Raw genomic sequence first — 14,945 nt, forward strand, 5'->3', positions numbered from 1 at the left:
TACTTCATTTAAACTTATTTCCTCGAATTATTCTAAATTAATTAACCAATTCCTCAAGTCAAATTGAAAGAGACTTCAAAAACTGCAAATTTTGAAATTAAATCCCAGTCAATTTTTGCCGTACGAGAGTCAAACTTCTTATAATTTTATATTTTCACAACAAATACCAGTTTCCCAGATATACACATGGAAAACGGAAGATCACATTTAATGTTAGATTTTATTATTTGTTGACATTTTTATTTAAAATCTGACACTGGCAAAACATGAATATTTTCATCATTTAAAAACCTCTATAATTGGAAGTATATGACTACGATTAACAACTGCAAAAATAAAGGCTAAGTAAGGGGGTGGTACATATGTTTGGTACTGCCGATTCCAATAAAAAAGGGAGATGTACAACTAGACATCATAGTAGTCCCATATACAAAATTTCAGTGTTCTACAGCTAATCATTTTTGAGTTATGGCAGACACATACATAAGTACACACCCATGAAAAAAAAAAAATCTCTTGTGATACTAATTTAGAACCTGTTTTAGAAGAAAGCAGTGGCGTAGCTAGGGTGGGGCAAGAGGGGACATCTGTTTCCGGGCGCAGCTTCCAAGGGGCGCCAAATTGATGCTACAAAATTTTTTAATGAAATGTTTTCCATTCTTGGCACACAGAAAGGGGCGCAAGTTCTTCAGTTGTCCCCGAGCGCTGGAATCTCTAGCTACGCCCCTGGAAGAAAGGGTTCTTTATTCTGTCTGTATGTACAGACATTCAACAAAAAAATTGTCTCCACAGATTCAGGAACAATCAAAATGAATATTTCCATTCAAATACAAGGATACACTTGTATTATATCCAGAATTTTTCACAATTACAATACTTCCTTCCCAAGGATATAATAATAATAAACCTAAGTTACTTTTCTGGCTAAATAAATGATTTTTTACAAACCTTTTGCTCAGAATCTAGAGAAAATCTCATAAACCATATTTCACATTCTTTGAACTCATAGCGTTGCAGAACGGTGACAGAATTATCTGTGGTAGAGATTTCTTGCTGATCAAGCTGACCGGGTTTCCAGCAAATAATACAATTTTCACATGACTAATATTCCACAGGAAGAAGAGAAAAAGAATATATCCCATTAAAAAACTATGACAAAAACAGTTAATCTAAAATTATAATCAATATTAAATAATTTGTTACTTTGATAATAACAACAACAAATTGGATTATCTTCTTATTATTAAAAACATCTGTTTAGAAAATAACTCACATCTTTTTTGCCTCCCATTTCTTACAATACTGATCTATTTTTTTATCATGCATTCATTTTATATCTTTTTGGTTGTACTTAGAAAATAAGTTATATATCCTTGTATATAAGGCCTCCGAAAAATTTTGTCCATTTGGAAAATGAAAGAAAATAATACATGCATCATCCTTTAATAATATTTATTATACAATATAATTTCTGTCATTACTTATGACCACTAACCAGCATGATGGTCATTTGTAGATACTATTTTTGAAAAATGCCTTACCCTATGAGGCTAAGAATTCAAGTAGTGCTTGGCTGACATCTGCCTCAGTTTTTCACTTTTTTTCATTAAAAAGATTTTTCTAAAGAGAAAAACAATTGAAGGGTGCTAGGTCTGGGGAATATCGTGAAAATAGCAGAATTTCCCAATTTAGATGTGTGATTTTCTGACAAATCTCCAAAGTAGCATGTGGTCTGTCATTATCATAATGCAGTATGATTTGCTTCTTGTCAAACACTCTACACTGTTTTCTTTGACTGCTTTGTTTAAATTATCCACTTGCTGGCAGTATATCTGGAATCGAGCTTTTCTTTAGGTTTCAAAAGCTGATATTGTATTGGTCCTTGGACATCCCGCCTTATACATAGACTCTTACTCATGCTTGAACTCATTTTAGAGGAGGTGCCAGGTTATCTGGGCTCATAGAATGCTCTTTCCATAATCATGTTTATTTCTGGTCCAGAAATAGTTTGTTTTCATTCCAAGGAAGCAGAGATGAGCATATGATGACTCGAACATGCAAACTGTTTTCACTTAACTCATGAGGCACCCATCTGGAATAGTTATAGAACAATTCTATTTTTCGAATATAGTTTAAAATGGCTTGCTGAGCTGAATTAAGCTTTTCTACTATCTCTGATATTGTCAAAAAAGGATCCTGCTCTATCATGGTCTTGACAATATTGCCATCAATCAAAGATGGTTGCCCAAAGTGTGGCTTATCATTAAGGTTCAAAATCACTTACTTCAAATTTTTCGAACCATCTCCGGCACATTACATTTGAAACTACATCTCCACCAAAAACCATTACTAAGTATTGACATGCTTCTGTAGCATTTCTTTCTTGTTCAAATTTGTATAAAATGCAGTGTCATAAACTTTACCAGTAGCTATATTTACATGACTGCATTTCACTTAATAATGACGTAAGATACTTTTGTTTGAGTTAATTCAGAGCAGCAGATATTTTTAAGTCAGTGATAAAGAGAGAGCCATATGCATCTCAAATGAACATCTACATGCATGTTGAAACTTGAAATAATCGGACAGAACTTTTTTGTAGACCTTATATTGGGTAGAAACATAAATAATGGTTGTTTATGTTGTGTTTAAAATTACACAGTAAAAATAAAATGTATTGGCATAATGTTTTGTGTTATTTGAAAGAGAATCTTTCCCTCTAGAAGATGGCATATTTGATTTTTTTGTCTGAATTAATTTTTGTTATTTTTCAAATCATTAAATTGGTGTGTCGACAAAAATAAGCATTTTCAGCACCTTCTTCTTTTTGCTTTTAATCGAGGTGCCAATGCTGCCCGAGAGATTTGTGAAGTGTATGGAGAAGGTGCAATGCCTGAACAAACTGCATGGAATTGATTTGCCAAATTAAAAAATGAAAATCTCAACCTCAAAGACGCTGCTCGTTTTGGACGACCAAATGAGTTTGATGAAGAGCATTTGAATCAACTTCTGCACAAAGACGAGCATCAAACCATACGAGAATTAGCTGAACGAATGGGTTGCAGCCAAATGACTACAGTTCGACATCTTGGGAGTATGAGAAAGGTCCAAAAACTCGGATGCTATTGACTAATTTATTGTTTTTTTATGCTCAGCTGACAACACACTGGGATATATGGTAGAAACCAAACAAAGGGATTAATTTGATAATGATTGCTTCCTTGTAACACTTCTTATAAAAATATGGTCCAAAAGTGACATTCAAGACTCTCTATTGAGGAATATAAAAGATCTAGAATACAGGAGAAGATCTATCGGCTTAAGAAAAGACTTTTTCATGACGACATATTTAAGGATGTTGAACATCTGAGGGGGTCCAATGAAAGCCGTGCTTTCTATCATGAAATTAATCTTGGCCGCAAAGACTAGAACCACTGCCTGTAGACACAAAAACAACATTATCCTAAATGATAGAAAAGAGGTACTTCACAGGTGGAATAACATTTTAGCAACTTGCTGAATGACCATATGCAGGATGGGTCTTCAACCTACCCAACTACCTCTGTAAACACCAATAGTATCCCGTCACCATCTTTGGAAGCAGTTACAGAAGGAATTAAAAAGCTCAAAAATAACAAGGCCCCAGTCCCTGACTTGATTACTTCAGAACTTATTAAAAGTGATGCAGGTCAAAACATCGAGGAAATACACCACCTCATCAAATCAGCTTGGAACCAAGAAGTTTTACCCGACGATTGGAAACTGAGCATCATCTGCTCTATACACACACAAAAAAAAGGAGACATTTTGGAATGTACCATCTCCAGAGGAATCAGTCTCCTTTGTGTTTTTTACAAACTATTTTCCAATATACTTTTCAGTAGACTAGTAACTTATACAGAAAATATTGTAGGTGATTATCAATGTGGTTTCCGCAAAGGAAGATCTACAGCAGAACAAATCTTTAACATTAGGCAAATTTTGGAAAAAAAACTAATGGATATGTCATTGCAACACACCAGCTTTTTGTTGATTTTAAGACTGCCTACGATTCAGTAAACAAAAAATATTTAATTGAAGCCTTGAGAGAATTTGCAATACCTGAAAAACTTGAAAAATTTGGTCACCATTACTCTTACTGAAACAAAACTTAGGGTTAAAATCCAGAATAATCTTTCTAAGCCTATTGTTGTTTCAAATGGGCTCAGACAGGGTGATGCACTGGCCTGCTTGCTTTTTAACCTTGCCCTCCAAAAAATCATAAAAAACATTAATACTCGTCGATACCGACAATATCGACATAGTCGCATGCACTACCAAGTCACTTGGAGAGGCTTTTACATCTTTAGAGGCTGCAGCCAGCAAAATGCATCTAGCAATCAACCAAAATAAAACTAAATACATGCCATGTGGTAATAAAAGCAGCCCCTATTTTGAAATTGGAAATTACAAATTTGAAACTGTTAGCGAATTTAAATATCTAGGATCAGAAGTTAATACTCTCAATGATTTAATGCCTGAGATCCGTAGTAGAGTCACAGATGCTAAATACTTGAAGTCTAACTTCACTAGCACAAAGACGAAGATTTTAATTTACAAAAGCTTAATCAGACCCATTCTTACATACTCTGCTGAGACTTGGGCAATGACAGACAAAGCTAAAAGTATCATTTCTGTCTTTAAAAGAAACATTTTTAGAAGTATTTTTGGTGGCATAAAATGTAACAATATCTGGAGAAGAAGAACTAACTCTGAACACTATAAATCTTTTAAAGAAATAGATATGGTAAAATATATAAGGATTCAGAGAATTAAGTGGGCAGGACACCTGTACAGAATGGATAAAATCGAGTAACTAAAAAGATCTTCTCGGGCAGACCATTTGGCACCCGAAAAAGAGGGAGACATAAACTTAGGTGGCTCAACTGTTTGGAAACAGACTTAAGAATTTTAAAAATAACCAATTGGATGTCCATGGCCAGGGATAGAAGAGTTTGGAATTCGATTCTGTGGAAGGCAAGGGCCCATCCTGGGCTGTCTGGCCATTGAAGAAGAAGATCTTTTTTTTTTTTTTTTGATAAAATAAAAATTTTTAAATTAAAAAAACAGCCATTACTTATGTTTCAACCCAATATTTGCTCAAATATAATGTTGTTAAATTATGTCTTTATGTATTTCTTACTGCTTCAAATAAAACTTGTGGAGCTGAAAGTTTCTATTGATGATTGAAGGGGGATGAATTACATTTATTCCTTTTGTTAAAAGCCATCAGCAGCTGAGTGGTAAAGTAGCTGAACACTGTTGGTTAAGTACAGGTTCGTATCCCACAAAAGGGCTGGTTGCATGGCTGTTTTTGTGGTTTTCCTCAAATGTAACATGTATATGAGGCAGTTTCCCTTAGAAAGTCCTCCATGATGGTATCCTTCTTGCCAGGCAGATAGTGCTTGAGTACTTTGCCACAATTAAATAAACCAGATAAAACCTTTTATTAAAATTGATACAGAGAAGTTTGTTATGATGTTCTACTATTTCCAATGCCTTGAAAAGTATTTATGAGTACAATGCAAGTCACAAACAGCAGAAGAGTACGTAAAATCAATGTACACAATTTCATAAAAGTAAGCCTGGTCCAGAAAGTCATTATTTACAATGATTGTAGTAATTAGAACATTGGTATTGCAAAAGCAGTTAACCGTGTTAACACAAGATTTAGAAAAAAATTCCAACTGTGCCATTACTTAAATATACCATTCTTACTACAAACTACTTTAAATTCAAGAAATACTAATGCATTGTAATGCCTGGTTCTCATATGTTTTAAACTGAAAAGTAAGTAGTACCCTATGCAAGTGAGAAGTTAGTTTAGCAAGAGAAGCTGGTTCATAAAATTAGAAACTTTGTTCTAATTATTACAACCATTGTAAATAATGAACATATGCTTATTTTGTATGGCAAATAAATAAAAAGGCTCACTTCAAGTGCCATTTATTGTGAACAACTGATAACACAACTATGGATGCCATTAATGTGCATAATGAAATGAAATTTTCAATTAAGCTCTATAATATCATGTAAATTCATAAACACATAATGCAACAAATAAGCTTAACGTTTACTTCAAACTGAAAAGGGAAATAATAAAATAAAATTAAACTTGCATACGAAATATAGATGATAATCTGTGAGTATATGTCAGAATTGTATGATCTTGCACACGACATTAATAATTTAATGAAATAAGCTTTATATGGAAACATTTGCTTAGGAGTAAAAATGGTAGGGTCCATTTTCATAAATAAATAAAAAACTACAATCTGGCTTACAGTTTTTTTTTTTTTTTTTTTTTAAATTATAGTTTTATTCTACTAACATAATAGAAAAACCATGAGGAATATATAGATATGTTGCAAAAATAAAAGGAATTTATAAAGTGAATTGAAGAATGTGCAAGAGATAAAAAAGTGTTAACAGATAAGATCAGGGGTTCTTAACCAGGGGGATTACTCCTGGGGAGGAGTTTCATAGTGCCAGGGGGGAATACCGTTAGCATTTTATTTAGCTATTAATTATTTAGTTTCAGTTCATGAATATAAAAAAATTATCACATTTTCTATACTTTTTGTTATTTAATTTATAAAATAAAAATTTAAAATAATCTATATCTAAATAAATGTTTTCTGGCTAGGGAAAGGAGGGGGATGAATGATCTGTGATAGTAAAAGAGGTGCCTGGGACAAAAGAGACCACTGGGATAGATTCACAGATAAGAAAAAGAAATATAAATAAAATAAACAGATACACTGCAATAAGTCCAGTGGAAACAGAATACAAAATTTTCGGATATTACTTGGCTTAAAAAATTGTTGAACAAATAGGTTTTTGAAGTAAATGCAAAACATCTTTTCTTGCAGGATGACCTAAAAAAATATGCATTCTTTAAAATAGTTCTACAGTAGAAAACTACTTACTACATGTAATGAATACAAATTCATGTTATTCTTCAAAATGCTAACTGCATATAATTTGTAAAATACAGTAATCATTATTTTTAACATTAGGTTCTTTCAGAGTTTTGCAATGATAATGAGACTATGAGGACAAAATATTAGGTTCAGTGCAATTTTAGCTATTCATGCAGAACTTAAGTTATTTCAGATGAAATGTTCATTGGGACAGAGTGAGATTATTAATTGAACATACTAACTGAAAGCATGCTAACTGGATTTAATAATGCAAATTAGTCCACTAACAAGACAAAATAAACTATGCTATTGAAATTTCTTTCCTCCTTTTTTTAAAAGAATCTGAATAACTTTTCATTCTCCAGTAAATTTTGAATGACACTTTTAAAATTCACTCCCTGGTATTTTGGTATTATTATAACCACCTTGGCATTAATCACCAAATTTTTAGAAGTCATGAAGAAACATTTCTAAGGCTCTAGCCACAAACTCTGAAGAACAAGTAAAAACAAGTAGCAAGTGAAGTAAATACATAAGATCACAAATCAAACAAAAAAGAAATACACATGTGGATAACAAAAATATGGAAATAAGACAATAAACTACATAAAAACATATGGAATTGGGAAAAATTGTGCAAAAGCAGAGTGCTAAATTTCATATCAATGTTTCTTGATCACAAATAATAAAAATTATTGTTAAAAAAAGAATAACAAGGTATTTGTTATGGTAATCAAGAATTATACTCAGATTTTTTGCTTTATTAATAAGAAATAATTAATAAGCACTCTAGATTTATCACAATTATGTTAAATAAAACTTATTTAAAATTTCGCTTTAATTTAAAATGTATCTCATCTATAAATTGGTGGTGTACAGTCTTATAAATTTTCATATATAAAAATGCATGATTACACTTCTAAGCAGATGGCTAGACAGGGGGAGGGAATATTTAAATAAATTAACAAACAGTATTATAAATGTAAGGTAATATTAAACACTCCTTACCTTTGAAAGTACAAGATTACCCATCCATCTCACACAGTCGACATAATTCATGTGAATATCACGGGTGGTAAAAATAGGAAAATGCTGTTTTAGAGTATTAAAAGGTCTAAAAAAAAAAAAAAAACAAAGTTCTTAAAATAACACAATTCCTAATAATTTCCAGATTTAAAAAAAAAAAAAAAAATCCATTCAATCTGGGATAAAATCAACCCTTGCATACAGAAAAATCATTTGACAAATGCAACACACAACAGGCAACTGCAATTATTACATAGTACTTACTGGCCTAAAACATACCTTCATTCTAAACTTGTTCAAGGAAACTAACTTATTTTCACATAACAGGAATAACAATAGAGTGCCTGTTTAGATATGGTATGCATTACTAATGTTCTGCAGATTTAGCCACTCAGCTTGGTGGGATTAAAAAAATTTGAGGTTTTTCTCAGAAATACATTTAATATGAAAATTCAATAAAAGGTTGAAGTTATAGCCTGCTAAATACATTAAATTTTAATTTAAAGTACATTAAACAGATCCAGTTCTAAGCTTGAATAAGAGCTGCTACCACAACTACACTTAACACAATTATTTACAAAAACACATACAGCAAATGATAAAATTATCAAAGCATAAAAAACAGGCAGAAGCATAGATCAAACCAAAAAGATTTATTAAAGATGTTAATTTTTAGTTGCAAATTAACTCAACATAAGTAGAAGACTTGCTCCTTACAATATAGTAATTTCATTTCTAAGAATAAATGCAACATGCTCGATATTATGAGAGCTGAGGAACAGCATTACCTTTTATCATAACTTACTATAAAATATTATCAATGAATTCTACTCTATTAACTACCTACATCAGCTTTTCACTCCAAACTTTGAGGAGTCAGGATATTCTGAATTATTTGAATTGTATTAAAATAAGCTCAACAATGTAGAAAGCTGTGTTACTGTTAAAATAAGCTAAACTCTGCTCTCATATTAAATTGTGCTTAAGTGATTAACTATATACTCTCTCTCTCTCGCGCCTTTTTTTCCCCCATAAACAGTTTTGGTAAGTGTAGAGAGACTACTAAGCTTTTATCAGCACAAAACATGAAATATCAACTGCACCCTTCTCAGGACCCAATCATAGATATTAACTAAATGTCCTAAACACTGTACTGCAAGAACGTGCCTAGGAGGAATACCATAATGCTTCATGTTACTTTCATTCTTAAAGAGTAAGCAGGCAAAGACATGCAATCCCAGTCAGCCAAATCTAAATGATAATAAGGTTATTTTTAAAACAGTTTAGTTTGGATGCCACTGCAGGGATTGTTAAGCATTTACAAGAAGGGTACATGAAATATTACATGAGCTCTCCCTGGGAATTGAATCATAGATCTTCCAGTCGCTAGTTACATGTGCTAATAATTACAACACTACAAGAGCGCATGTGTCAGGAATGCCATCAACTCTTGATATACCTGATAAAACAGCAAAATCACCAGCCTAATATAAAATATTTACGAAATCTAGAATTTTATTTGAATTCACAGGAATGTGTTTAATGCCCATAATTCAACCTTCCTTATAAAGATCTTTTCTTGCGCTGCAAAATTAAATACACAAATTAAAAAAGAAAGCAAACCTATGGCATATAATGAATTTATTTCACAAATACTGTTATATATAAAATGAATGATTACTTCTGTAATTTTCATTTTGTAATATTAAGAATTTTTTGTTTTTTCTTTCAGTGCTCACCAAGAGGTGATGAAATATAAAACGACAGTGTCAACAAAAGAAAAAAATGACTGTGTATTAGACTACTCAAAATGTTAAGTAACCATTTTCCAAAGACATTTCCAGACCAACTTTCTAATACACAGCACCATCAAAACATTAAAAACTTAATGAAACTGGTTGAAGAAATGAGCTGCTTGAGCAAGGGAATAATAAAACAGTAGAAAAAAAAAATGTTCATACAATTTTACCTATAAAAGGCCAGCAACTTAGAATGCTGTATTAGGACAGAATCTAACATGATGCAAGCAAGAGCGTGCTGCATATTATACAAGCCTTAAAAATTTTGCATGGTAAAAATACTAAAAATGTGTACCAACAAACTAAAATCAAGAGAATTTTATGTGAGCATACCTATAGGTAAATACATGGTTTTAAGGACAGACTTTAATTCATCAATATGGCAGCTGATCCATATGGGAATTATACTTATCAGCTGATTTAAATCCTGCCAATGAGTGATTAGAAATACATCCTCAAATTCAAGGACACATCCCCTAGGAGCTGTCTTTAGAGAAAAAGGGGAAAATGGAGAGGTCAGCCATGTGGCTAAAGTTATATGAGATTTCGGGATACTAAAAGTTCCCATGCACTAAAACATGCACATAATTCTATAAGCTTTTTCTATGCCATAATTAATGAAGTGTGTTTGGGCCTTTCTTCTTTGCACTCCACTATTATATGATACAACTAATACGGCATTGCAGTCAAACAGTTGTTGCCAAAATTGAAAAAAGAAGTTCAATTTTATAACAAGATGTACCCTACCATATTAGCATAGACATGTATGCCGTTTACCTTAACTTCCAGAATGTTGGATTGGCTATGTTAATCCAAAAGATATATCACTGATGTCCTCACAATTTGTTTTTTCCTTAGAGTAGGAACAATATGTCCCTATTTACTTTAACAAAATAACTATCTTCATAGAGAGAAAGAGAAATGAATTTTACATACACATGTAAAATATTATAAAACTACACGAAATGGAGGGAAAAGTCATATGAAAATGAATTCTGACAAGAGAGACTGGTTATAAGACTCCAATAACACCATAAATATTTTATATTAGGCTGGTGATTTTGCTGTTTTATCACGTATATCAAGAGTTGATGGCATTCCTGACACATGCACTCTTGTAGTGTCGTAATTATACTCCAATAACGTTTACTGGTTATAAAGTCATATGTAAAAAAATTTACAGAAAAATCACTTGTTTAAATTCTTGTTTTAATAAGAAAAAAGGCCCAGTTTTTATAATCTATGAAAACCTCAAGACACTATAAGCTATAAATTTTCTGATATGAAGCCTGGTTTTACATAAAAAAACCTACAATAAAGTTGAATGTATGTCACTAATGCACTTAATTTAGTACTATTAAGTTGCCTTTATGTGACTGAAAAGAATGTGTCCTAAAATTACTTTCATCCCATATTTGAACTTATTTCATTTTATTCATAATATCACCCAATGAAAATTTTAATTTCAAAATTTTACATTTCAGAAAGCATTTCACATTTTGATTCACATTTGACAAAATAATTCATATATATATATACACACAGATGTATACATAGATATGTAAAGATAAAAATAAATAAAATCTCTAATCGGAAATCGAAGGTGCTTCTTTTACTCAGAGTCGCATTGGACTTGGCAGTGGATTTTAAAGTACAATCAAAAACTGATTTCAATTGTGAAACAAAATGAAAATTGCTAATATCCAATAATAAAAAATAATATGTAAAGTCCAAAGAAAATATAAAGAATACATACAAAAACACCAGTTAATATAGAGCAAAAACAAGCAAATCATTTTGATGACTTTGTTTAAATTAAAAGCAGCTTAAAATGCTCAACACAAGTGCTACTATCGGCAACCTCTGGATGTTTGGGGAATCACAGATGCAGATGCTTAATATGTATCACATTAAGGAAATAACAGGAAAATATTCTTCCTACTGTCTGCATACAAAGATCTAGGTTTTAACTGTGTCCTATGTCACCAAACTACCATATTTATCCAAATCAAAGCGATATATTTTATGCAATTATTGTTTGTGAGAGTAGGCTTTGTGCCTTGAAGGTTTACAGTTTGCCTTTTGTAGAAGCTAATCTGATTGGGTGTTCATCTTGTGTAGTCTCTTTTTGCTATTGTCCACCATCTACACATTAAAAGCATATTTAAAGAACAAGAAGAAATAAGAAATGTATATCCTGAGCCCATATAATCACTATTATGGAAAATTTTAATGACAAAGGCCTTTTACGTAGTTAATTTTAACTGCAATGCAAGAGGAAATCTAGTGGAAGTACTTTTACCCCAGAGAAGCTTTCACATGTATAATTACCAATTTAACAAGCCATTTTTGGAATTGACCAAACTATGAGAAAATCTACGAATGACATTAGTATAATTAACTGGCATGTGAGCATTTTGCCCTAACACTTCTGAATATTTAAAACACATTTATGCTACTTTTATGATACAATTAAACGACTCTAAATAAAATGGTAATTTTTTCCATTTCTTTACAACTCCTCCCCTTATCATAAACTGATACACCCTCTCACTTTCTCTTTTAAGCTTTTGTTTATCAGGAATTTTTCCATCTTTTTGCCTCCTTTCTTTTATTCAGATATAAAAGATATATCCCATTTTGTATGAGAACAAACATTTTGAAAAAATAAGATGGTATTTTTTTTTTATTTCAACATTTTATAGGATCATGACAAGACAATATTTCTTTTGGTGATATCTACTAATCATTTTTAAGAGATATGCATCAGATATGACATTAACCCTTTGTGGCACAGTTTGCTCACTCTGGGCATACCTAAAAATTTCACTCTGTATACACAGAAAAATTTAATGAAAAAGGATTTATAGGTTAGTACAGGTTACTCTGAACTTTTTTTTATTTATACTAGATTAGCAGCACAACAGAAACTAGTCCATATATTTTAGTCATGTTTAGTTTTTAAAGACCTACATTTTTCAAAGAAATCTTCCAGACTTTTAAAAAAAAAAAAAGACTGAAGGGATTGTTTGAAAAGAAATTTCTATGTTATTTTCTTGGCTATATGCTAATTTACTTATTTTATATTAGTTTTGAATTTTCACCTTGAAATCGTGCCTAAAATCGAAAGGGAACATCAGGTGTGAACAGAGTGGGATCACTAAGACACTAGGACCATACCAACAACTGTATTTTTGTTTCACTACAGCTCTCTATAGGACTCATTCACAATAGAAAGGTGGGTCCCCATCTGTATTTCATTTCCTGTTTTTCTTTTTTTTGGGGGGGGAGGGGAGGTTTGGTTATTGACTAAGAAATTGTTGAGATTATTTTCTGAAGGTCAGGGGTTGCAGAGTCATTAGGTTAATTGGAAGCAAGAGTGATGAAAAATTAGCAACGCCTTCACCAGGAATTGAACCACAGACCTTTGGAATATGCGCCCAGCGTACAGACCACTAGACCTCGAAGGCATGTCAAGAGGGCAAGGAGATATACTCTCCCTTTTAAAGGCCAACTGGGGTTTTTAGAGGACCCAATCACCAAATCCTGGTTGTGGACAATCATATCCAACACCCTTTTAGTTCGGGCACCACTGTAGAGTCATTAGGTTAATTGGAAGCAGGAGTGATGAAAATGTGACCAGCGTGCAGACCACCACACCACGAAGGCATGCCAAGAAGGCGGGAGAAATACCTTATAGGGTAATTGATAGTTTTACGTTGTAGACGTTTATTTAATTTTATTTTATAGTTTAAATTTTCTAATTGTAGTTATAATATCAGTTCATTTATTTCTGATTTTTAATTATTTTGCAAATGGACCGGAGAGGGCTTACCATTTCTGAAGCACTGAAAGTGCAACACAAATTGCCTTCAGATAGTGAATCTGGTATGGATCCCGGTACATGTTTACTTCTTTTTTTCAACTTATACACATGTAATCATCATATTACCAAGAAGAGATTTTTGGGGGGTGTAGAGTAGCACGCCTACTCGTGGCATACCCTGGGTAATGCTAAATCTGCTACAGTATTCAGAATCTAGAGTTTTTAATCATACGCAAAATCTTTTACTCTGTTACGCATTTCCCAGCAATGCTCGCTTCAGCACTCTTTTTAAGCACTATTTATTCAGTGAGGCTGCTCCGGCACACCTACAGAATTAAAACGGTAAGTGCTGTCTTTACAAAAATTTACCTGTGTACTCCTCTAGGCCTGATTAGACTTTTTATTTATTTATGTCCAAATTCCAACTTTTAAAGTTAGAGTGCCAGTAAGGGTTAAAGTGTGTAATTCACTGTTAATTTATAAAAAAATATTATAACAACAACATTATGAAAAATGCACACAATACAAAACTTAGCATATTTTATCAATAATATGAATATTAGATGCTCTATGCAGGTACATGTCACAATAAAATTGCAAATGACCATGTTTAGGTAGTTTATATAATATACTACTTGGTAAACAAAAAATAAAATCATTTTTTGTGTGCTTTTCCTTAAGAACTATTGGTAATTTCCCCCCCCCCTTTTTCCTTCTAAAATCAATTGCATTTATTCAATTACAATACCTATTACAGTGATACAGGGAGTGGCTCAAAATCTTGCCAAGTTTGATGACTTTCAGTGATTACTTGTCAGATCTGGTGACAAAAATTAGTCACCAAAATGATTGCCAGCTTTTAGATGTCTCACCAAATTACTGAGATACTCACTTACTCAATGTTAAATAGACTTGTCCCTGTATTCTTACTTTTTCAGTATAACTTGTCTCTTTTGATTTTTTTTTTTTTTTTTTTTCTTTTTCCATGTTACATTACACAGAAAACGTAAAAAAAATTCACACATAATTGCACTAAAATCATCTATCTATGTACAAAATTTGTAACACTTCGATAAAAAAACAGACAAATATTTTACAAGTTGCTAGCACCATCTTCCATTCTGCACAAGCCATCTGAACTGAAATTGATTTGAAATGAGATTGATCTGATCGTGGCCACCAAATCTCTGAGCCGAAGGCTTTGAAAAACGTACCAAAATGTTGGCAAAAAATTATAGATTTGGATGGTGATTGCTACCTTCACTAAAGGTACTGCTTTCATGTTTCCCTCCCCCTAGCTTCATTAAGAACGTTTTATGACAGAAAACTTTC

At 32.2% G+C, this 14,945-nt stretch overlaps 1 protein-coding gene across 4 annotated transcripts in view; it reads right to left on the bottom strand.

Moving 5' to 3' along the window:
• LOC118179362 (polycomb protein eed-B-like) overlaps window positions 1-14,945 on the bottom strand; it is a 96,911-nt gene that overhangs the window by 35,339 nt on the left and 46,627 nt on the right. For 2 of the 4 annotated variants that reach the window (XM_085818604.1, XM_085818603.1), the window contains 2 exons: window positions 7,971-8,076; window positions 949-1,101 (listed from right to left, as the gene is read on the bottom strand). In XM_085818604.1, coding sequence (XP_085674730.1) covers window positions 949-1,101; window positions 7,971-8,076 — 259 coding nt within the window. Of the gene's footprint in view, window positions 1-948; window positions 1,102-5,168; window positions 6,918-7,970; window positions 8,077-14,945 lie in introns of those variants that run through there. The other 2 variants (XM_085818606.1, XM_085818607.1) reach the window with 2 other exon arrangements.

Source organism: Stegodyphus dumicola, chromosome 6 (genome assembly GCF_044657685.1).
Source record: "Stegodyphus dumicola isolate Sdum_Otavi_A_Nest chromosome 6, ASM4465768v1".
Lineage (NCBI taxonomy): Eukaryota > Metazoa > Arthropoda > Arachnida > Araneae > Eresidae > Stegodyphus > Stegodyphus dumicola.